Genomic DNA, 26,523 nt, shown 5'->3' with positions numbered 1-26,523 from the left:
ACACTGCTAGAACTAAAAATTTTCTAATTTTAAGACTTCAGTGTTTTAGAACATGAAGCATAACCCTTCCACAGAAAGTGCACATTATTTTAATAATCCAATTGCCTATCAAGAGGTTGAAGTAGGGTAAAATAACCACTACTCTTCCTGTCCCTTTGTAGGAGGGTATATTTGCTCCTCAGCAGGAGTGTCCTTTGCAAATGACCACTGAAACGCTAATTTAACTAATCTGAAATTGTTTTTCAAAAGGCAGAATTGCAAGAAAGGAAGCTTTTAAACTGCTCCATCAGGGCATGCCAGAGTCTGGCTGATTTGTGTGTTTTGTCTGTGGTTACAGCCAACTGTTGCGAAGAAACGCAATGTTCTCAATTCCATAGTGGGCATTGGTGGAATATCCCCTTCCAGGAAGAATTTCTTGCCATACACTCATCACTGCTTAGTAGCTCACCTACCTTTGGGGTATTTATATCCATCTGAATTTCTTAATTTTAGTTTCCATCTACAGAATTTACCCAAGTTCTGATCATCTGTATAACCAGAACTGAAGGAGTTTTTCAGTAGGCCATGGGCTTGTTTGGTGACCATATGGCCTAGGAATAAGGGAAAGGATGGAGGGGAGACTTAGAACCACCCTTCCTATTTGTCTACCAGAATTCTACTGAACATGCATGGGCAGAGATCCCAGCCAAATATAAAAAAAAATAGATATTGTTTCTGTTTTCACTGGAAAAGAGGGAACATAGAGAATAGGCGTATACCAAGAGCAAGAAATCTCAGCATCCACATTTCTTATTATACTAAAGCAACAACTGACAGAAAAACAGGAGGAATATTAAGTTGATCTGGACTCCTAGTTATCTCTAATTAAAGTTACTGCTCTTCATTAGGAACTGCATCACTCCCCCCCATCCATCTGTCACATAATAAAGATTTACTCTAACAATGACTAAATGAGAAGAATGCAAGCATTAGTAACTCCAGTGCTGCACTTTCCACACAAGCTATTGAGTTATGTATTACATCATTATATGGTTAAATACATCTCATGGAAAACAGGTCAATCTAAATATAAAAACTAGTTTGTGCTCCTAAGAATATGAAGACAGGTGTGTGTTTTCTTTTTTTAAATAATAAATATGTTGTTATGAATTAATAACCTAAAAGCAACACTGCCAATTGTATTGAAAGAAGAATGGCAGTAAGCAGGAACGAATATCAAAGCCAGTTAAAAACTTTCTCATGTCTAAATAAATGCAACTAATACTTTCCATATGATCAGGCAACACAGCTCCATATTTTAGCTGATTGTACAAATAAAAAAAAGTGATACAGCTTTTTGGGTAATTTAATGTTTAACTTTTTTTTTTCCTAGTGACTTAAATAATTTTCAAGACATATTAAATTTATGAACATTATAGATTTTATCTCCTCTGTATATCAATCAGGAACTGACGGTCTCCAAAGAGGTATGAATATCTAACTCTGTGGAGACCAGAAAGGTAGAATTTACTATTTAGACCTTAAACATGAATGAAATAAGACAGTGTTGTGGTTTTTTTTTTTCTTTCCCTGCCAGGATTCCAGCAGATCTTTCAGACAATGTCTTCCAACAGTGTGCAAAGCAGGTTATGGCAAGTAATAGTTACACTAGATGAGCAAAACAGAGAAATTACAAAGATGACTATTCTGTTTCAAAGAAGCAGCTTTCTGAGTGTTGCATTATAAAAATGTTAGTAAACTTTAAGTCTCACACGAGGCCTAGGAATACCTTTCTAAACTCCAACAAATACGTTACTTATCACAAGATAACAGGCAACAAGTTGCTGTTCAACTGGTAACAAAACTTTATTAACTAATAAATATTTCCATAGGCTGTGCTTAGCTTCTGTAGGATTCAGGAAACAACAGGTCTACTCTACTGCTTCTTCCATGTTCTAGTAGGGAACAGGGCTTGAGGATTTTTTTTTTCCTTTTTTAATCAACACTCTAAATATAACTTTGAACAACACTTTTGGCATCAAGAGCTTATAAAGCAAAAGCAGCACATTAAATAACTCCTTTTTTCAGACGACTTACATGACCCTGCTTATTTGGAGACAAGTGAACCACAGGATCCTGTCTCATCAGTCTTCCACTGGGGCTTTCTCTGAAGGACGGCAGGACTTTTGATACTGCTGGGACATGGCAGGTTGGTTCTGCAACACAGCACACAACGATACACTGAAGAGCACATGCAGTGCAACAAACTAAGAAAATGCATAACCTCACTTTCCACTGCAGCTTTTCCAGTGTTACCATCACCTCAAAACTTTGGATACCTAATATGAAATTAATTCCAAATAAAAAAAAATACATATTATGACAAAACTCAGGTGAGTAAGTGAGGGCCCATTCCTGCCCAGCGTAAATCAGTAAGACTTGATGAAGAGCCAGCAGCCACCATCCTGGCTGCTGTTAGAACCGCCTGAATGGTATCATGCCCCTAATGTCCAACAGTGCTACATCAGCAATAAACAGCACAATATTGACAGTGCATTGACGTTTTGTGTCTACATGCACATTGCCTGTAGACAAGAGATTAAAAAAACCTAAAGATCCACATTTCCTCAAATTGTATCCTACGCAAGGCAGGACAATAGCAAAAGTCTACAGTGATCACTTAAATGCATTTTCTACAGTACAACTATCTCTTGTTTACTACACATATCTCATCAAAATTAAGGTGAGTTAAGTAAACATTTTCTAATTGAAGAGACAAAAATAATGTTGAATCACAATATTCCCTTAAAAACTGATGGCTGTGAATGTGGAAACTGCATAGATGTACAAAAGGAATACTTATTAAACTAAGCCTGAAAAAAGTAGATGGAATTCAAATCACGTGTCTTACATGGACACTCAGTAGTGCTTTTTGCCAATTAAACTCATTTTTTCCCAGGAGATAACTATGTTGGTCTAGAGGGTGTTCAGACACAGCCCATCAGGTAGGTAACTGCCTTCTCAGACCCCAAGGTCAGTATTTTAAAAGAATCTCTCTCACTTGTGACTTTTACATGTATTTTCTTTCCTGTGGTTATGCAAAACTCCGCACTTCTAAAAATGCTGCTTTTTAAGTAGAACATGTGCTTATGAACAACAAATACATAACAATACCCATGGTGGTAATTAGCAGTGCTTTCCCCAATACAGCCACAGTTTGTCCATCTTGATCTGCAGCACTAATAGCTTTTTAAAAAAATGTAATTTTTTTTAATATTAAAAAAATTAAAAAATTAAATAAACTTGATTCCCCCTGGCGAGTGGTAGTAAGCCTTGCTGGTGCACAAAGAACAAAGGTCTTCTGTAGCTAAGAATGGGCCAGGAAGGAGTGAGTGTGTGGATTCCCTGCACCTAATGCCTTATTTATCTTGGGGCAGATTATCCCAAGTGGAAATGTCTTTGTCATAGAACCAAACTTTGACCTAGATTCACCAAACTGGCAATAAGGTTTCCAGTCAGAGATGCAGCTTCCAACTGCAACTCCATGAATGCAGGACAATATGCAAGAGATAAAATACAGGGATTATATGTCAGTATGTATTTCTCAGCCTTCGCCAAATGCTGGAGCCACTTCTTCTACCACACAATTTTTCCTGTTCTTCTTGGCCTCCTTTATTTACTTCACTAATATGGTGACACCTGACATTGTACAACAGAATTTGCTCGCAGTTCCAGTCAGTGCCAGCACCAACACCCAACTGTTGGGTCTGCAAAAGTAATGCTGAGCAAAAGATCAGTTTTACACATGTCGTCACCGTCACACAGTACCAAAACATATGTGATTAAAAATTGTTCTGTCAGAATGAGAACTGCAGATCAGTATAATCACAGCTTTCTAGCGAGAAGTATGGGGGTAGTTGTGAGGGTGGGACTGACAGATGGCTTCAATACCAAGGCACAGCTCACTGAGGTTGTGAAGGTGTGTGAACAAAGTACATCTGCAGAACTTGAGGTTGGCATTTGCCTTCAGCTCCTGCTGAACTCACTGAACCTTATTCTGTGTTCAACACTAGTCCATTTATATAGAACAAAAGCTGTGATGCAGTAAAATTATGACCTATACGTGCAACAGAAAAAGTATGAAATTGTTTAATCTATGGCAACAAAGTCAGAAAAAAAGAATCTCGCAATCTCGACCATGGCCATCATGTTGAATCAATTTCCTTTGTTGTCAGTCTCATTGGTATCCACTGAAGTCAAGCCGTAGCTGTTGCAAAAGGCCAATGTGCAAAAACTTCAAATGAAAGTTTAGCAATGCAAATTCTCAGTACCCAGCTGTTTTATGTAGTTCATATGTTCCCTCAGCTGACAGCTTAATTGCCAAGTGCAATGAAAATGTATACACTGGCGGAAGGCGATTACCAAGCTATAGATTCACTTAACTATTTAAACTTTAATTGCATTTTTTTCCATTTTGTGCATAGTATTTTATAGCTTCAAACAAACAAACAATTGATTTGCATTTATATAGCACCGTTCGAAAGGGAACATCATAAGCACTTTAGACAAACTAAGCAAAAATTAAACTAAGCCAAGTCACTCGGGAGAGTAGGTAAGGTCAAACAAATCCTCAACAGCAAGGCAAATTAATTAGCGTGTCTACCCAACTGCTTCTAAAAGGACAGAGTGTTTCAGGGTAAGAGCATTAAGGTAGATTTAGTCCCACAATCAAATGAAGAACTGAAATCAGTTCTTCCCTCAGGTGATACTCATAGGCCTCAAGGAAACAGATTGCAGAAGCTAGTATATGCTCCAGACCTAATTATTCATCCTGATGAACAAGGTTAACTTTCAAAGACACTGAAAACACAGTGCTTAAGACAGTTCTCTCTCTGCACGCAGAAGTATTGCCAAAGTCACCTTCTGCTTAGCACCACTTGCTCATTGTAAAGAATTAATTACCTACCCATCTGGTCAGCGATACTATCCTCACTTCTTTGCCAGCTGGGTGTGGATTTGCCGCTACCACCCAAATCTGATTGCGTGTTCTGCCTGTCAATGGAAGCTGGGGATCTACGGCTAATTCCAAACCTGTTGTAACACCCCAAAAAAACAAAGCAGATAATTATTGTACATAAACATAAATCTCACATAAGGGGAAAAGTGTACTTTAAAGAAGTTAGTGTCAAACAACAGGGCAGACCAATGCATAGCACAACTGCTTGAGGGGTTTATAATGCTTTTCCGCTTCATTTTTGTGGCAGCTCTCAGGACCCATTTAGCACTTTTACTGCATAAGATTACAGCACACGTTAATTTATCAAACATCTTTGATCAAGAACATCTAGTTACAGTGCATACAATTAAAAAAAGTCAAAACCATCCAGAAAGAAAATTATTAATTTTCATTTATGCAGACATTTACGTGGAAACATGATCAGACCATTACATGGCTACAGAAAATTGACCACAGTGAGTAAAACTTAGAAGTTTGGATAAAAGTCACACAGGGGAATGAGGTGTGTTTATTGGGAAAAGATACCAAGGATGGGTCCTTTTAACTGGGAAAGGACTACCTTGAACTAGTCAAAGGAAGCATCAGAAAGTTTGTTGGAACAATCCCATGGATCTCAGACGGTTTCCTGGGTTCTAAGCAAAAGACTAGTAAGGTCATACCTAGGTTATGCAGATGTATTTGCAAACAACATAGATTCACTTGGGACAATAACACATTGTTAAATATTTTAGTTAAGCATTTATAAAGTTGACTGTATTGGTTAAGGATTCCCAAAACCTGGGATTTATAAATTCTGTAAATTATTTCATCATAAAATAATTTGAGTGGACCAGTGTAAACTAAATACAGCTGTAGGAAAGCAGTGAGACATGTATCTATTGCTGTAGAAGAAAACATACAGAACAGAAGGAAAACAGTGTTCTGTGTACTTTGTAAATCCTGCTGGATTAGTCAGATGGATTTCAGAAAGCTCAATAATGATACAGTAAATTCAAGGAGGTCAATCTAATGACAAAGCAGACACACTGTGTCACAGTGTGCCACACTGAAGTCTACATGCTTTATATGCCTAAAAGCCTGTAAGAGTTACATCTACCATTACCTATTACAGAGAGATCACTTAGTCTATAAGAATTTTAGTTGGGTTCAGAATTAGCAGATCAATCATTAAGAATTTATCAAGAATAATGCATTTCTGAGGTGTGGTGGTTTTTTTTTTTTTAAATAATAATACGTATCCTCAAAGGAAAAAAAAATTCCCAAACTCTACACACACAGAGTAACACCCAAAATAATTACAACAAGCTGATATATTCTCTGTATAACAAGGAGCTTCTCTAGCTCTGTGTATCTAACAAAATATCAGAAAATAACTAAACTGCTTTCTACTCACTCTACTAGCTACAGACAGCCTCACATGACCTCCAATGTAAACCAGATATCTGCCCAAATGTCGGAACAAGATCCATGTAGCTATTCCGTTTGAAAGTTCATTTACTTGTTAACTCAAATGAACCCACCAAAGCAACATCATATGACTCAGAACAACGAAATCACACTCCCACCCCTAAAGACAAGGATCTGGAACACGCCTGTACATGCAGTACAGCTTCAAAATGTCACATTTTGAAATTCGGGCCCTCTAAATTTTACCCAAACATGACCCTACTTCCCTTTTGTTCACTGCTCCCTGGTACAGGGAACGTACAGTTTGATGAATTAGAAAAAAGTGCAGAAAACCTGGATATATCTGCCTTCTGATTACAAAGAATTTAAACTGAAATTGCACTAGGTGAGTGATGATCTTCCTTTTCTATTCACACACACTAGCTAGCATTTCACTTAATCAAATACTTAAATTAAACATAATGAATTCGAGATCAATTCAACAGATGTATAAAAAGTCTAAACACAACATTTCAAAGCTGGTTGATTCTTTAATGAATGCAACATTTCAAAAGCTGATTGGTTTTTTATATACTGATCTGAGGTAATTTTCAAACTTTTAAGATTTTGGGAAGAATATATTTTCACGATAAAATAACTAGAAGTTGGTATCTAAAGGAAAAAGTCCAAATCCCAAGAAACCTCAGTGTGATGAAGCTGCACTGCACCAATATTTTACTTTCTATACATTGTCCTCTCACCTAAACCCCTTAATGTTCACCGGTATAGAAGCAGTCAATTTTGCATTTGGCACGTTTTACGATATGGGATCTTTTTTCAAGATTAGAAATATACAAACTCACAATGTTTCTAACTTTATTTCATTAAAATAATTGCTCTACTAATGGAGCAGCAAGAAATGTCTTTAGAGTAATGTTTTTACACAAACCGGGCTATTTAAAAACAAGAACAAAAATGCAGGTGGTGCTATATTCTATGCTGCTTAAATATATAGCCCATTAGAGTACGGAGGAATGAACCCAAAAACTCAAAGGAAAAAAAGAACAGTGAGATTGTTTAAATATACATTTTTATATATATGTCATAAGAAAAAAACAATTATTTTGGTATTTTTGAATTTCATTTTTACATTCTACAGCCATTTATTACATACATGTACCTTCAGGTAAATGCAGGATAAGTATACAAAACACTTATATATACATCAAGACCAATCTTGATATTTTTGAAAGTAGTGAAGTTTTTGCCTACACCCAGCTCAGGATACAGACCAATAATCTAGAAGAGGCAGCAGGTACTGCTTTTACCGATGTCTGACAGAGACAGGACTCACACCCCTGCTCCCAGTCATTTAAGTTTCACAGACTTTCCAAATCTGTCATATCATGCAATAAGAATGAAATGTAAACACAAATTATGCAGGAGAGATTTCCTGCACTGGGAAATTCCAGTGACTGGCACACCTGGAGCACACGGGAGCCCCAGCTCAGGAAAGTGACCTTCAGGACATGGTGCTTCCTCAGCTACGTACCTACATCCTTCTAACACCTTAGCAATCAAAGGCTACAATATCTCTCCCATATTTTAATAACATATACAGGTTTCCCCTATTTTAACAACATATATAGGTTAATTGCTGACCAGCTCTACCTGGTACCTTGAACATCACTACAGAGCTGCCCTAAATCTGTCGAGATTCATCTGAGAGGCCAGAAGATGCACATGAAACTGCAAAGACTTTTAGCAGTGTGACAGACGCTACTTTGCTTACTGAGGCAAGGGAAAGTCCCTTCATAATTACTTTTTTTTGTGCTTTCCATTTAGCTGGTAGAAAATATTTGGGAAGTGCTGAGTAAATGATTCATGTGTACAAGAACAGTATGGGAGGCAAAATTTTCTTCCTATAAGAACAGAAAATAATAGTCAATAACTGGAGTTTAGTAAATAAGTTTACTTTTTTTAAAAAAGCATCCAACAAAGAATATGCAGAATATGCAAAGTTCATGTATTAATTACTTCTTTCATTATTCCATTTAAACAGTGTTTCCCTGCACCTGATTAAAAACTCAAAACCAAAAAGACACTATATGCAAGGTTTTTAGGACACATCTTTTCGCTGAACTTGCAAAACGCTTAAAGAATGTCATAGTAAACATACGTGTATAATTAACTTAAAAGATGGAAAAGGGTTGGGATGGGTGCTGATGCGCTCTGAGGCCAATTCAAAACAAAAACCCCACTGTGCCTGAAAATCCCTTCCTAACCCAAGCAGTTATGGTTGTGATAGTCTAAGGACATATGGCAGCAATACCTTTTTTGTAGAGCAAATGATGTAGTTGGAAAAGAGCAGACAAGTTATTGGGAGCACAAGCTGCTCTTCAGAATTCAAGGCAACACCTAAGTGCTGCTGGCACGGATGTGCCAGGAAGTCTGCAGTGTATAAAGAGGTTAAGTGCTTCTTCCAGCTGCAGAGCTCTGGACACACTTCTATTTAGTCTCCTTACTGCAAAGTTTAATGGGTTTAGAGCACATCTCCTTGTGTCAGTAGGACTTGAGCATGAACTTAAATAATGGCCTGAACAGGCCTGTTAGTCTCATGAATCAAAGCCTTCACGTAGGTCTGCAGCAGAGAAGAGATGACATCTTTGGAAAGCCACAAACTGAGCTGCAAGGACAAATCTTCAGCATCCTGGAGCAAGAAGCAGGACTTGTTCAAAAACACATGCTCAGAACAGTGTTCTCTGGACTGACACGAGCAGTGTCCCCCTACAGGTGTCCAAACAGGCAAAAGATGGTGCCTTTTACTAAGCAGTTCCTGACAATGGTATTTAATCTTAATAATATATTTTTTAAAACAGAGAAAGAGATGCTTCCACTTGATAAAAGACCCAACCCAGAATGAATCACACACAATGACCTACTATGTACTCAAGGAGACTTCAGAGGGAAGCTTTGCAGTGTGAACTATCAGCAGTTTTGCCCCTTATCTTCTTTATAGGAAGTAATTTGGAATGTGGCCAACAGCTTTCCTGCTGCCAATTATTTTTTTCCCCTACTTGGAGATGTTTGATTTATTGCTCCCTTCAGTGCTCTCTGAGAATGACAGAGATTTAATTTCTTCCTCTGCAAGTTGCTCCTTACGTTGACATTGGATCACTTCAGAGAGTTTGAAGATTTCTGGAAAGTTGGAAGAGAGTGCCTTATAACAGGATGACTGTGAATATGTGAAAGAGATGCTAGCTTTGGATTAATTAGCACTTTTGTGCCTACACATCTGAAGTCGTAGTTGCACTCAACACTACTTTGCTTCAACTACTAGCACAGAATGCTAAAGTCCCAAACCTTTTACTTTTTTTATTTTAGAATCTCAACCTGTGAAATGAAGCAATTTGCAACATGAAACCAGTAGCTTTAATGAAGATTTTTAATACATAAAGGTCCCTTTGTATCATAACCTGAGCAGTTGTAGACTAGGATCAGAGAGAGGTTAAGTAGCAAAGGGAAGAGGTGGAAGCAGAGGTTTTTTTAAAACTTTTTCAAGAAGCATGACAATGATATTTGAAAACAAACATCTTTTTAACGCGTGTAAACAACAGCTGACAGGAGGCTGTCTAAGCACTCCTTTAGTTTAACATACATACATTACAACAAATGGAACACAGAACAAAAAGCCTTCCTGAAAAGAATATGAAAAAAGTCTGGTGCCTACCCTTCTGGCATAGATTTTTGTCTGTATGTGCCCCCACCAGAGCCAGTCTCACTTGAGGATGATAAGTTGCTTGGAGAATTACGGCACTGCTGCGATCTTGCTAAGGCAATGGATGAAACTGTGACGTAGACATCGGAACCGGGAGACAACCTGTTCAGAGCAAGTGAACCAGTCAATCAGCGGTATCGAACAGCAATATCGTAGTGCAAAGCATGATGGACATCACGCAAATCATCAGCAAAGAACATGGCACCATGGAGACAGTAGAAATGAAGTCAGTCGAAGGATCAGACATTTTCCCCTGATTAATCTATTGGAAACCGTGGAAAATCAGCTGTACAAAGCTGGATGGAGGGGGGTAAGTGCAGAGGCAAGCGTGGGAGGAAAATCCCAGCACACACTAGGAACACAACCCAGTTTCTGAAGTCCTGATTTGATTTTACGGATTGCTTGTAAGGAATAATGAAGCATGTCATTCCTCACCCAAATACCAAACAGAACAAAAAATTTCTAATTCTCAAAACAAACTCTTGCCTGGAATTTAAACTAACTGTAGTAAGCTGCCTACAAAAAATCTTCCATGAGCATCAAGCTTATCTCTATGGCACCAAACTTGTCCACATTATATCACAAGGGCTAAAAAATGCATTTTTTTTTTTAAGACAGACTTTAAAAACCCCCCTAGAAACTGAACATTCTAATATAAAACTAACTCCACATATCAGAACTCTGTTTGAAAATACAGACCTGAGTCATATTAAACTGCCTTCTGTTAGAATAGCCATACAGCAAATAAATGTGCTAGAACTGCGACACATGCACCTGGGCAGAATGGCTGGAAGCAGCAGGCTTGTACTGCTCAACTTGTATATCCTGTTCTGTAGTTGAACGCTTTTTTTAGATAATTTTCTGCTTTGTGCATTTTGTTTCCCAAACCCCAACTGAATTGCTGCTGGTAGCTAGTTTTTTGTTCTACTCAGTAGTGACTGAAGCTATTCAGAACTTCTGCAGTGATTTAAGTGGAGTTTGAATTAGACCATCCAGGAACATCAAAATCCTCCTGTGAACACAAACCTTTACTCATTTTAACTAAGAAAAATATGATAACAAGTTAAATAGCAATTTAACATTTAAAAAAATGCATATTGACTTCAGTGAAAAACAGAGACGGTTGCCTCAGTACACAATTTGGGTCTGGGGATTTACAAGATTGTAGCCTAGCCACTTTAAACTGTATCTGTAAAGGAGTGGCAGATTTTCATTAGCTCTGACCACAATACTGTAAGAACTTGAAGTTCAAAAACTCTTTTGAAAATGAAAAAAGCATTGCATGATTAATGTTACTTATGTATGCCTATATATCTAAAGAGAGTGCGTGTGTGTATAAATATATGTGTCTCAAATGTGCCTTGTCTCCTCTCAATACTTTGCTAAAAAGCAGTACATTAACAAAATCTTAAAAGGGAAGAAACAGTAGGACTGGACCAAACATCTTGATCATCTGGAATTTCATAAAGCGCATATCACAAATAGTAACTCATTTACCCAGACAAGAAATGAACCATCAAACACCTGAGTGTCACAAGTACCACACTAAATCCAGTAATTCCTTTTTAGTCTACCAAACTGAATTTAACTTCTCACATTTATCAAGCAACAATTCTGAAATATTTGGTTGCAAAGACAGTTCAAGAGTTGGAAACTTGAGAAGCCATGAGCGAAGCAGTTCATTTTCCCAGCAGAACTCTTATGAAGAGAAAAAAAATAGCTCTACTAACAAAAACATGTGCTTTCAATAGCACTTACCCATCTGTATAGGCACACACAGTTATATTCAGTTACGCTTGCAGAGCAATACACAGTTTAAAAGTATGACCTTTTTTCCCAATACTAAATTAGAATTTATGGCACGGAAACCAATTACTTCTCAAAGAATTTCTGTAAAACGATTTCCTGTTGGGAAATGCTTACATTTTCACTTCAGATCCAGCTATGCCTCTTCTTTAATTCCTGTGCCTTACCAAAAAGTGACAACACTGTTCAGAATGAACGTCAAGATTTCAGAACTATGTCATGGAGTTATAACTCATTCACAAAGACGAAAGACCTCAAGGGCAAACAAAATTGTATTATAAATGTGGTCTGAAGAACAGCAATGAACAACCAGACAGGTAGGACATCCTGTTATTTAAAGCAGCAATACATTTTGTTGCTACATTTCACAATAGCACTAAAAAGCCATTAATAGCGAAATACATTAATTTTATGTGAAACATATAAATAAGACAAAAGAACTTTAGAGTAAATTAATTTGAATTGACTTTTCGAGCTGCTTTGAAATCTGTTGATGAAAGGCACCTTCCCAAGAAGAAAGGAGTATTGTGTTAGCAGTATGTCCCTATAGTTAAGATATTCGGTGCTTGTCTTTTATTTATAATTAAAATCCAAACTAAAACAAGCTATTATCTATTTCAAAAGACAGCTTTAAGAAGAAATTCCAAAATGGTTAAGTGCATGAGTGCCATAATTGAATTTAAAAATAGGCCAAGCATCCATTGCATTAAACAGATACAATTACACTGCAGTCAATTGAACTGGGATTATACCATGCATGATTTAATTCTAACAGATCTCATTCATCCTGAAAGGACTGGTTGAGTCTTGCCAAGCATGGGAAGAAAATCTTCTTTTGTGAAGGCAGTGAGTGAGATGGACGTACATTTATTTTGTTTAGCATGACAACACAGACATCAAAAGCAACCCTCTTGCTCTTAATAAATTAATTTCCATGTTATTAGTTGTAATTTTCCCCGTGTCTTTAGTATGCAGAGGTGTCTAATATACACATCATAAGAAAAATGTCAGTCTAGCACACTTTGTGCCTGCAGCCTGAGGCGGTCTTTAGTTGTAAGATCACTCACAGGTGCCTCCTCCCGTAGGACCTCTGCCCCACGCAGTTTGGTTTTGCGCTACAACTTCTCCTGCAAGAGCCACACGGCTCAGCAGCGAAGGCGGCACAGGCTGGCAGAAGGGAAGGGGCGGCCTTAGAGTCGAGGCATTGCCACGCTGACCTGGCAAACAGAATCCTTCTCTTGCTCGTGCTGCAGCACTCCAATATCGCCACTGGCACATTTGTTAAAGAAAATTTTCCATTCATTGTCATTAACTGCATGTTTCTCAAAGGCCTTATTTGATTCCGAGGCCTGATTTACTTCCGAGATTTAAACTTACCGAAGTAGCTGAAGTCAACTGAAGCTGTAATTTGAATATATAAAAAATTAACAATGCTGGGCACACTTCCAAATATAAGATGCCTAAAATAGGACACAGCAAATGATTAGAACATAATTTCTCTCTCTGCCTTTGTTCTTAATCTGACGAGGGCCAATGACATCTCTTCTCACACAAGAGTTTTGAAAATTAAGTTTAATTAATACCCATGAAGCATTCAGAAACTATAGTAATGGGCACCACTGTAAAGCTTTGAGGGGAATTAATAATTGCATCTTTACAGTAGGATTTGAATGCCATCCAGTAAATAAGGGATGGAATAATGAAGAGGAAAATAAAATATTAAATAGCTCTTCTTTAATGAGCTGCAGCCACTGTGTGAACTGAATGAGGCAGATGTCCTCTATTAAGAGAATTTCTCATAATTTAATCAAAGGAAGTATCAGAAAATATGATTACACAAGAGTTCTGAATAAAATTGCACAGCAAATCTTAATTCTGGCATGTTTACCTTCCACGTGTGTGATTTTTGCAACCCTGATAACACTGTGAGATGTGACAGTTCTCTGAAAACACTGATTCCATGCTCTCATGTTAAAAAGGAAATAAACCATTCAAAAAGGAAAAAAAGAGCATCAGCAATTTTGGGGAAGGGGATAGCGAATGGAACAGAAAATGCAATTATGATGTCGTATTGTACCTTCTCACACCACGCTGTATACTTTCTTGAATGTTTTTCTTAAATTTGATCATTGCATTTCAGAAAACACCTATTATAACAAGAAAAGATAAAGGCAATAGGACAACCAGATGGCTTTTGCATGAAGAAACAGAGAAGAGGCCATAAGGCTCTAGATTATAGAGAATATTATCATATCTGCTTAAATCCGTCCAAATGTGAATTATATTGGATCAAGCAAACAAAATCATTATTCATTATGCCTCATGACAAAAAAAATAAGTAAGTAGGAGACCTGGAACTATCAAGAGACCAATTAGCAGGTAGCTGGATGAGGAGATCCCATCCACAGCTGTTGAACACAGCAGAACAGCTGCATCTGGCTCTGGGTGACCTTCGAGAGCAGCCAGCAGGGAGACTGCCGGAGCTGGTGAGGCATCTTCCTTTACACCCCTAAGCATTCCTTATGCTTTTCCCTGGTCCCTGCTGATGGCCACTGTCAAACAAGAGACACCCACTCTTGACATGACACAGCATGGCACCTCTCAGATGTTTCTGGAATACAAGAGTTTGGCCATATAGCCAGGTGTACAAACAAACCTTTGATTTTCCACTGCTACATCCAGCTCTAGGTCCTGGTGCCAGTAGGAAATGCATAATACATAATTTCACATTAGTACGTGTTTTAATTTGAAGAATGTTACAAAAACTTTGGAATACAAATCTTCAAAGCCTGCGAGGTAGGCAGCTCACGTGCTACATCGCTCACTTGGCAGGTGGTAAGATGAGCACAGACACTTGCTTGTTCATATTAGGAAAAACGTCACTGATCCAAGCTAAGCAGCAGCAGATTAGGGTATTTATATAATATGAGAACAGTTTGAACCAGAATCTATCTGCAGAAATTAACCTATAAACTACTGCTGGCACAGTTACTGTTGCTGACTATAGGCAGGCATCATTCAAAGAACTATGAAGTTTTAGGGGAAGACTCTGCTCCAAAGCCCTCGGTAAGACCTAATACCAGTCTTAATGAATATTGTTTTAATACTTCCATACTGTGGAATTTTACAGTCAGTGCCTGACTGCAGTCATGCCATAATTCACTTTTTCATTTGGTTTAAAATATTGACTGTGCTCAGAAATTTTCCAGTTGCAGCTTTGAGCTTTCATCCAGCACAGCACTGAAGTGCACAAGTCCCCCAGTGTGCGTTGCTCACTAGATTTCACACTTTTCAAATGTTTGTTGAATCAAGTTTTAGTTAAGACTGGTTCCAGCTTTCAACAAATTAATTAAGACGACATTATAATCTAATACTATCTTATGTCCTTTCCCTGCACATTTCTTTCTTAATAAAGTCTCGAAACCAAGTGTATAAAATAAAAACTGAAAATTGGGAGGGGGAAAAAAAATATCAAGCTCTAAAATTACATCTTCTCCAATAACATTAGCTCTGGCATACTTCACATATATGTGCTTTATTGTTGTTTTCCTTAATGTATCACACTGATATTTACTCTGGGCTATAGGCTATATTGTGTCCCGTGTGGAGTAATTAATGTCATGAAAGAAGCCATAACTTGGAATTTATTGCATTTATATTATTCGATTTTTAAGTCTTAGTGTTGCAGTAACATTAGAGATTTATTTTAAGATTTATAAAATTTTGGGTTATGCCTCCTGCCTACAAATATGCAGATCAATCATGAATACATTCAAGCACCTGGGATACTATGAGAAACAGGGAGAATTTAAGTACAAGCCAGCGAGTTGGATACATGAGGACAATCCAAGAGAGACAAATTTAAGTACTCTGCCGATTAGGCACAGGATTGGGCACTTGTCTGTCTTCTCAGGATCATGGACTTCCAGGCTCCCACCTACAGCAGCAGTCTCCATAAAGAGGCAAGATGATTTCATGTTTGTAAAGTGAAAACCTCCTGTTCTCAGCACCGGTAATGCAGCTTTTATTTATTTTTAACATAGTTAAATGCAATAAAGTGAAAATATCAACAGGGGTCATGTTTGTAATCCTGTTAATTAGAGAGCCCTTTGTGGATCACAGGGACCACCAGTTATAGATTCCAGTACTCACAACTACCAGGTTACCCTTGGTCCTCCATCTCTCCAATCAACCAAGAGTTGAGCAAAGAACAGATCACAGGGAGTAAAGTGCAAGGGCACCGCTGCCATCTGTGCCAGAACACACACAGCTTCCAGCACCTCCTCACAGGGATCTTTATGCTATGGGAAGTATGAAAGTTAGCAATGAAAATTTAAATTAGACAGTAATTAAGAGAGGGCTATGAAAATCTCACCTTCGTTGATTTTAGAGATTTTACACAGTAAGAACAGAAGTATCTGAGTTTCCCCAAAAGCATTTCTTCTATCATGCAGAGAAGAGACAAATGAAGCTTGGAGTGAGCTTATTGTTTGCATGTGTTTTTTTGGTTTTGTTTCTCGCCCTCCTCCCAGTATTCCTTTAAAATGACAAAAATGTATTTTTCTTCACTTCAACTGGAAATACATTAACCGTATGGAGCTGCTGCGATATTTAAACTTGATCCAGCCAAGAGTAACATGCTTAGCAGACCAAAAAGATAAGAGAGGAGACATTCTTCACGCACTGGAAAAAACTCCCAGCCAAACTTACAAGCTACTTTGATTATACACTTTTAAGGATGAAAAGATCCCATAGGACCCTTTTTGAATAATGAAAAAAATACTTAAAAGAATGTCTAGAGGAGGAAAATCCCAGCTACATGCCTTGAAAATGATGGAAATGAACAAAGTTTCACTTTTTGAAAACAAATACTGAGTATATGAAAATGTAATTTTCACTTTGCAAACATTTGTCAGGCCATAACTCCCTCTAGAAGCACACAGCAACTGGATAAATCTTGGATGCTTTAGGCATGCAATGCTGCCCACATAGAATTTTATGCACAAGAAAAACACAGCTAATAATACTGCATTTCTCAGTGCAGCCAAAGGCTCATGCTCCTTGGCACGAGGAAACGAGACTCTAGACAAAACTCTTTGGTTAATACCATGAAGATATGGAAGTGCCTGTAAAAACCAGCCAACCCCACTGAATTTTACTTTCTGCCACCGCCTTTAACTTTGTGCGGGTATTACTGAGCTTTCCATCGTTACAGAGTGAAAGTCTACAGCATTGGAGAGAGCAAAAAAAACCCCAGCACCCCAAGTTCTACTCCTTCAAATTCAGGATCTGCCCGCCCTCAGCTGTAACAGGCAGATATGGACTGAAGCCATGCTATTTTTATGTTGGTGCAAATACATCATTAGAGAGCCAAGTCCATTGTCTCACTGGCTTCTGCAGCCTTTTTCACAGACAGTCTTATCAGGTTGTCTGTGAAATTATTATTACTGCTTTCAGTATGGCAAATATTCTTTTGCAACTCACACTGACGGGAGCTTTAAGTTATACATCCATTGAACTCACATAAAGCCACAACGGGGGGGGCACGCTCTAATCAGTTTGAGTGCAGAAGTATGATAGTGTCTAATTAAAAAAAAAAGAAAATGAAGTCCTTACCAACTATCATAATTTCTTAACAAGGTGTCCTACATAGTACTTTCAATTTCACCTTGGTAGTTTCTTAGTCTTGGCCATACCATCTTTGAACATTTTACTTTTTATCCCCAGTTCTTCAGGATGTGAAAATCCTTTAATTTAAATTATTAGAATCCTCTTAAAAGTTTTCTACAATATGCATCTTATTTCTATGCTCTATATAATCTTTCAGTAACATAAAGCACAATCTCTATAGCTTTTTTTTTTTAAAGGAATTGTCCAAAATAAAAAATAGAAGCTATGAGCTTGTTTCCCTCAACAGATGTCTTTGTAAACGCAGAGACAGTGGCAGATTTGTGTAGAAGATCAAAACAAGGACAGTTCATTAGAATACTATCAAATACATTTTTTTCCATGACAGAATGCAAGTACTATGACAGGATGTGCCCAATACATTTACCTTAATAACAATTGCTTTCTTGTTTGCAAGCACACACACAGAGAAAACACAAAACCAAACCAAAAAAACCAAACCAACCCCAAGCCACTCTGGAAAAATGCAAACTTAAAATAATCTCTTCTTGAGCTTAAAAAGTCTGAAAACTTCACAATCAGATGAATATGCTTTCTGTGCTGGTCAGAATTCTCTTGCTGAACACCCTGTTAAATGCTATTTCTGCCTTGTAAGCTTCAGGCGATTCCGTCCAGCATGGACAAGATAAAATTTCCATTCATTTCTTCAAAACGTAGAAGTTCATGAACACTTGGATCTAAAACTTTGATTGTAACTCATTTAAAACCTAAATAACAATGCAGCATTTTTAGGATACCATCCAACACAGGGAAACATAGCCTAACAATCCTGTAACCCTTTGGTTTGTGGTTAATCATGCCAGGAAAGGTATTTCCTTTTGGCTAATGTTTTGCTCATGCTCACATTGCCTTTTAACTAATTAAAGCCTAGATTAAAAGCAGTCTTCAGATACTTAGATAAATCTATAGTGCTTTTCTCCAGACAAGCCTCTGTGTAGCAATGAAAAGCCATTTGTGAAGAAGACACGTACCTCCGGCTCTCCAGCGGGCGCCCATCACTAGAGATGCTTCGGGGGATATTAGCTGCTCGTTCCGGGGGTGGCATTTTCCCTTCTCCTTTCCCAGAGCCAATCCTAGATGTTACTGGACTTTGTATTTGGGATGGTACCTGAGTCACATGAGGTCCCTGTCCTTTGCTTGCATTTCGCTGCCATTTGTTATTATTTCTGAAGGGAAATTTGAATTCATATGACATTCCTTCATTCACTTTGTATTCCATCACTGGCATACGGTAGTTTTCTGAAGAACTCCTGGAAATGAAGACATTTAACATGCTGCTATTAATAAATAAAATAAATAGATATATATGTCTCCTGTTCACAAGGAGAGAGATCTGAAGACAGAGCTGAATCAATTCTACAAAACAGTAAATGTAGTATTTTGGTTTTTAGAAACATATTTAACAAATTTTGATACTCTTTATCTGATTACTGGGTTGTAAAAGCTAAAAAATCTGCTAGAAGGGTTATCTTCCCCTTCCTAATTTAAAAAGTCATGCATTTTAGACAAAGACCTGAAATGTTTGTTCTTTTTGAGATAAATCTTTCTGATGCACAGGTATCCATGAAAAGACAAGATTACCATGAAACAATACATTACACTTTATTTTCAAACATATTTAGCTTTGGAGTACCTCAGTTGATAAATTTGTACATTATGAAGACAAAACACTTGCTAAAAATTGTAGACTCCAAGCCCAAAAGATGCCCTTTGCTTTCTGAGGACGTACAGGAACAAGACACCACAAAAACTGGAGTAAAATAGGATATAAACTAATGCAGTCCATGTAAGACACAGGACAAACTTCTGCACATATTTAAAATGAGAGATTTGGAAAGTAGATGTGAACTTCATCTTCCATGAGGATAATTTTGGTATTTCTCTTGACAAATGTATATGCCTCTATTTAAGTCATTTTTTTAATTGTGATTACTTGATCTACACAGATTGGTACCTAACGGGAAGGAAAAATAAACAATCAGAGCAAAATTTTCTAGCTCTTCCTCCAAGTGATTACACCATTAGTACTGATAATTATCAGTATCTCTTCCAAGCTAAAATACAAACCAAAACAGATAACTTGTTATCTGGCTATGCAGACATTACCAAGTGGTGCAGTCTAATAGAAGCAGACAAAGTGAAACAGTCGGTGCTGAAGTCTTGCTGTCTATAACACACACATTTTGTGGTTTTCCTTTGGCCTATGCTCTAGTCTTGACCTGCAAATGAAATCAGCAGTCGGAAGGCACGAGGTGTGCTTCTGAAGCAGGTGTAGCTCCACTTCACCTGAAAGGAAATGTTTGTGTGCTCACAGGACACCCTGATGTGAACCACTGCATGGTAGATGGGGATGACCAGGAGATTTGTTTTCAAACTCTACTCACAACCTAACTAAAATGTTGATACCCTTGTTTTTTCTATCTTACATCTCAGCTCTTGTTTCCTTTGTGACTATACACTTCAATAGTTTGGGTCTCTTTTTTTTCATTCTTTCTTCAGAAACATTATAGTTACATTTTAAGAAGCAAGAATACACAATCTCCTCTTGCTGCTGTGTCCTTAACTTCATGGTCAGCAACCAGTCCGCTAAATGAGTTCAGCGGCAATGTTTTAGCGACTGTCTTTTAGTAGAGATATAACCATAACAAGGTCTGCCTCTAGGTAAGGGCATTAGATTGTGCATCAGGGTATTTGGATATATTCTTGTACTTGCTACTGACCTTGTACATGTGCTTGTTGGCAAGTCACCTTATCTAACTGCACCCCTGCTCTTCCTCCAACTTAATGCAAATCAATTTATTAGGATAGGGACTGCTTCTCATAGAAATGTATTATACCAAGCAGAACCGATCTTTATTTTAGTTATGGTCTATAGAAGATACTGCAGTAGAAATACTGAATGACCTCCAGAGGACACACTGAAAAGACTTCAGTTTCGGAAAACTAATTGTCAAAAGAGAAATTGCTTTGTGCAGGTATTTAAGTCAAGTCTCTAGTAAAATATGTAGGATAGCTACAAATTCAAGACAGTTCCTAAACCTTAATGGTTTTGGACACAGCAAGCAGGATAAAGAGTTGCTTTATGAAATGTTATAACGGGGTAATAACCCACCATGAACATTAGCTCATTACAAGACAACAACAAAACTCACTGATGCTGACAACAGTATTTCAAAAAGTGCAGTAACTTCTCTTATTGCTATGTGTTTGGATACACTAAAGCTAAGCCTGCTTTTGGCTGTACTTAATTTAGTTCAGGAATAATAGGATCTGTGCTTTCCACATAGATTTTTCTGCTCTAATCCTTTTGCTATGATTGCAGCTGAACTTCAATTTCCTCAGGCTGCTAAATACTGTACAAAAGCTTTCCAAATACCTCATGGGTGACCTTCTGCCATTGCTCATTTTAATCTCTGACATGTATTTGATTTTCCACTGACAACTAAAGGACAAATAAAACTCCTTTTCTCTCTGCTCCTGTTTTGCAACCAGTTACAAAAGGAGTTAATATGGCTCACAGTGAAAACGAACATGGATTCTTCCTTTATTCAAGTACAAGGTCTTTTGCTCAGAGACACAATTTCATATCAATGTAATAAATATGCACGTAAGTTCAGCCCCAACCTAAAATATACAAAGATTTAGCATCTACCCCTAGAATGATACCGCCTGATTAGAAAACAGCACAAAACAGTCTTTCAGTCTTGCACTGCAAGGGACATACTGATAACTATATTCGCTTGTTCTTGGCAAATCTAGCACAAACTTTGAGCTAGCTTGCAGGCAATTTTACTCAAAGATCATTCCATTTAAATCACATATCATTTTCAAGATACTAATACAGGATGTCAGGAATATCAGAATTACATTCAGTGATGCAGCTGAGCAGTACAAATTCTGAAAAGCTTTCATGTGAATTCCAGAAAAATAGAGGGACTTAAAGTCCAATTTAGAAAAAAAGCATGTATTACTGCTTCTTTCCGATCAAGCAACTTTTTAAAGCTATAAAAGCAATAACACAGTTGACACAAGCCTCAGGCTTAATACGGATAGGAAATCAGAGAGATGCAGCAAGATCTACTACTGAGTAAAGAAGAACTACAATTTGCAGCAATTTGTCTGGCTAGATCCATACCTTTTATATACTTCCATCATTTACAGCTTTTTTTATTTGTGAAAGTGGAAGAATGCAAGTCTATTCAGAGCTTTCAGTAATTGCATCGACAGACATTGCAAATTACTAAACGGGAAAGTATGGAGGGAAATGCACAATTAATTTTGATGCATCATAAATACACAACTGTCAACAAAAGCTGTTTGATTTCCATGTTAAATTCCATGGAATTTAAAAGATACATGAGGTCCTTCACATATTTTATTAGACTGTGGTATTCCATGAATATTTTGTGGGGCCTGGAGTCTGAATATGGGCAGTTTTTTCCCGCCCTCCTCTTTCGCCTTACAATACTGGATGCTGTATTATAACCATGCCATGGTATTTGGAGATTAACATTTATTCTCTTGTGTTTCCTTCCCCACCCTGACTCCACAAATCAATATATAATTTCAAACCAAATGTAGCTATTACACAATACCTGCGCGGTGTGCAGTCCTCATATGGCGGGACGATGACGACCTTCACTGTTACTGATGTTCTGAGAAGATCAATCATTTGCTCGTGGCTGAGAGTGGCCACAGCCACCTTGCAGATCTCCACCAGCCGGCTGCCTTGGCGCAGCCCTGCCTGCCACGCGTAGCCGTAGGGCTCGACATCTGCCACGATGCCTTCATAGTTCACATGGAAACCAAGCTGACCCAGACCGTTCCGACGCAGAGTCATCTCCACTGTTTCGCAGCCCTTAGTCACAAGCTGAGAATTGAAATGAAGACAAAGTTTAATGCAAAGAGAGACCTTCAGTGCTAACAGAGGTCTAAGGGCTCAATTTTTGTACAATCAACCAACTACCAAGACCAATAGTGGGACACAATCAAGAAATATGTATCTCAGTCCTGGGCACATAATCAGCTGAAATGGGTCTTGTCACTGAAACGAATATTTTCGGTACAGTCTGGTTATCCAATTTCTGCCTTGAAATTTTTACCAAAACCACAGGAATTTTAGAAGATACATAGCAGCACACAATAGAAAAACACATGGTGTTATGCAAGTATCGCTACTTTATCTTTTATGCATTAATAACCAACCAACCACTCTACATTTCTGGCTGTTTCAGTAAACTGCAAGACTACTTTCAGTCAGAATGTGGTGGCATACAGTTTCTAGGCACAGTGAAGTGGAGTCTATGTCAACTCTTCCGTGTACCATGAGCATGAATAACATTGAGAGCAATTTAACAGGACCTGGTTCTCTCTTTTTCCTGGTCATGATACAACTACGGTTGTGAAATTACAGGAAAGAGAGTGAAACATAACACATTCTTTCCTAACTCAACTGGATAAAAAATGAGCACAGACAGATGTTGTAAAGACAGATACCACGACTCACTGCATTTTTAGTTTATCACATGCATTCAGAGAATGAATATCTGAAGGCTGCAATAGGGTTTGGGGCTGCACCCTGCTGACAACATAAGTCAGTCTCAAAGATTTTACAACTTCATCTGAAACAAGACACAACAAGCCTATAAAAACACAGAAAGGGAAGGAAAACAAGGAAAAGAAATATGGTGACATTTCTGTACTTACTGTGTGGGAGCAATTTATGCACCTGAAGGCTCTGCCTTTTTTTTGTTAATATCTAGAGGCATTTTGACAAACACAAAGTCAGCTGAGGTTGCCTGATATGTGATAAAAGTGAAAGCAATATTGGATTTCGAGAAATAAAAGCAGGACAGTCCTTATAGATGTCACGATAAACAATTAGAACAGTTTTAGGGATCTCAAGCATTACTTAAACGGAAGCCTTATTTGGCAGCAGGGCAAGAGAGAAACACAAAGAAGGGGAAACAAAAAAGAGAACACATTCTAACCTCCAGCCTCTTGACGATCTCTTTGATATCATCAATGTTGCTGATGAAGCTCTCCAGAGAAACACATTCACCTCTCTCGTAGAATATTTTGATATTTGTGTCAGTTGAAGTCCATCCTATCACATCTCGACAGGAGCAATTGAACACCACGCTTTTCGTGTCCTGTTCAATGAGGACTACAAACTCATTAGAGATGCCCAGGAGACAGTCTATTTCCATACCCTTGCTGTAGTCTTTCGCATGGACACTCCATACAATAGCACCAGAGCTATAGATCTCTGCTCCTGGATAAGGCTTGGACTTTTCTTTCTTTTTTGAAGCAAGCGAGATGAAGGGGAACTTGCCAGAAGGGTCAATAGGTGTGTTGGTAACATTCTTCTCTGCCAAGTCTTTCAAGTACTCTTGACGGGTCCTGGTGGCCATCGCACGAAACTTTTCTGATTTATGAGCAGCATTCTCTGCATTAATGACCTTGGCTAGTAAGAAGTCCCTGAAAACATTTGATTTAGGAAACGTGACACCTTTTGGAATAGGCGGTCCAAAGGATGGTACATCTCTGGACCTCGTCACGGCGACACTAAAAAAAAAAAAAAAGAAGAATCAGCAGAGTGTTTCACTGCAATGCAAATTTAGCAGTTTTTGAATACAGAAAATACATTTCCTTTTTTTTCTTAACCCCTCGATCTATCTTTGTTTTTCTCAGCAATATGCCTATAATTATATTTTAATCTTGCCAGTGTGGAGATTATGTCCCCCTTATTGTATAAAGAGAAGGCCACTTATTTTTGCATCCAGCTTAAACAGAGCTTCAATACAAAACTGTGCATTTACATCACACTACTGCTTTTTAAATCTCCGGATCAAAAACTGCAATAGCTGATATTGCATGCTAGTGATAGAGGCAGACTCCAAAAATACTAGAAATAATAAATTGCTTAGAAGTTTGGAGACAGAAATAGACGCTTGCTTTTTCAACTGTTCCTTTTAGTTTCCGGACAAAGCAATGGACTGACAAGAAGATTGCCTTAGGCAATGCCGACAAGCTTCACTATTTTCCCATGTCAATTCTCTTTTGATACAAAGCGGATGAGAATTATTTGGCAGCACTGAAGATTTGCCATTCCAGTCCAGTATCATTCATTTGGCAGTCTGTCCTAAGAAGAGACTGACAACTGTATTTCAATCGTTCTGTGACAAGAAATGCTCCAAGAGTTCAAATCAGGTTTACCACATATCTATAACTATATCTGAAAAGGCATTAACTAATTGTGCCCAAAATATCATGGTAATTGAGTTTTAGAAAGAAAAATAGGATGGAACTTGAACACACTAGAAATGTATGTGGTGGCTCATTTGGAAGACTGGCTGGTACTATTTTCACACTTTGTTCTAACATCTGAATCCTTAAACATAATCAGAGAAATTTGCCCTCCAAATCAATAACCGAGATTGCAGAAATTATAGTAAAGCTTTTGGGGAGTTGGGCACACAGGAATAGTAAAAATAAAATGAAGTCACCCAATCTTTAACCATATCTTCCGGTTTGGGTGTTGTTTTTTTTTTTTTAAAAATTCTATTTTCTGGCAACTGATATTGAAAGTTGTCATTGACTGTCATATATCCTTCAAATGTATCCCAGTATATCAAACTACGGAACAGGAGGTGCTCATGATGCAACCATCTGACTCTTGATCATCTTCAGTGGTCCTAAAGGGTCTGTTATTAAGAGATAGAAGCCTAAGTGCTAAAGACAATTACTGGACGTAATGAAAAGGGGCTGGTCATATTTTGTTTGATGATTAAGTTTACAGTATCATGAATCACGGCGATAACAATTTAATTTTTAACATATGCTAGAGAAGTTTTAAAAAGTGAACAATGCCAACAGAAACCAGACTTTTGAAATATTATCTTAGTTGGGAGGGAGAGTCACTGGCCAAGATTGTGTTTTATTTTTTTCCTTTAACACAGTTTTTAATATAAATTCCAGTACATTTTTATGCTATATGGCTTCCTGTTTTGTCTAGAATTATGAATCTATGAAACTGTTCCAAATAATTCAGTGAAAAGAGCTTAAACTTAATTTCAAAAGTTTCCTAAAAAAACTTTTCATAATGGAACTTTGTAAATTTAAATCAAGTGTTCATGCTGAGAAGACAAAAAAGTAAAGTATTTTAATCTTAAAGACAGTACACAGAACATACAAAGCTCTGGTGGTCTCCTCTATCAAAATGAACACTGACACTCCCACAATTTTTTTTCCTACCTGCTCCCTGCTCTCCCATTAAAATTTAAACCTGTATTATCAGCAGAGCCAAAATTCTCAAATTTTATTCACCAACAGTAACCGGTAAGGTTCCAGCCATTGTAGTTGTGAACATTTGAAAAATGAAAGCGATTCAGAAGTCTGAAGGCCAGAAATAGAATGCTGAGATATTTAAAATTATTATTGTATAACAAGCATAAATCTTTCCGATGCCTTTCAAAAGAAAGAAATGGAAAATATACAGTCATATTATTTAAAATAATAACCAAAAGCAGGTATTTCTCTGTGTTTGCAACACCCAATTCAAAAGGAAAAAAAAAAGCATCTGTAGCCCTTGTGGATGTATTTCCTATTTTACCTTCATTTCGAAATCAGTTTCTGTACAGAATAAGAGATGAAACTTATGTCTAAAAGTTTAAGAACAAGCTATGTCCACATAAATTATGCAGCAGCAGAATTTGTCAGCAAGCTACCTTAAAATGAGTACCAACATGAACGTGCCTACTCCAGGAGAGTTTGATACACATACAAAGTTCAGCATCAGTTCGGAAGTGCTGTGTGAGCTTATTCAAAAACTTACGAGGGAAAAACTCTTAAGCCTTACTATACTTAC

General features: G+C 37.7%; 1 protein-coding gene across 5 annotated transcripts in view; it reads right to left on the bottom strand.

Moving 5' to 3' along the window:
* Positions 1-26,523, bottom strand: part of SIPA1L1 (signal induced proliferation associated 1 like 1) — a 223,719-nt gene that overhangs the window by 20,976 nt on the left and 176,220 nt on the right. For all 5 annotated transcript variants that reach the window (XM_065635160.1, XM_065635164.1, XM_065635161.1 and 2 more), the window contains 6 exons: positions 23,645-24,221; positions 22,250-22,524; positions 18,626-18,904; positions 10,113-10,262; positions 4,946-5,070; positions 2,077-2,195 (listed from right to left, as the gene is read on the bottom strand). In XM_065635160.1, coding sequence (XP_065491232.1) covers positions 2,077-2,195; positions 4,946-5,070; positions 10,113-10,262; positions 18,626-18,904; positions 22,250-22,524; positions 23,645-24,221 — 1,525 coding nt within the window. The remainder of the gene's footprint in view (positions 1-2,076; positions 2,196-4,945; positions 5,071-10,112; positions 10,263-18,625; positions 18,905-22,249; positions 22,525-23,644; positions 24,222-26,523) is intronic.

This window comes from Caloenas nicobarica, chromosome 5 (genome assembly GCF_036013445.1).
Source record: "Caloenas nicobarica isolate bCalNic1 chromosome 5, bCalNic1.hap1, whole genome shotgun sequence".
Lineage (NCBI taxonomy): Eukaryota > Metazoa > Chordata > Aves > Columbiformes > Columbidae > Caloenas > Caloenas nicobarica.
This window is presented reverse-complemented; position numbering and strand designations above follow the sequence as displayed.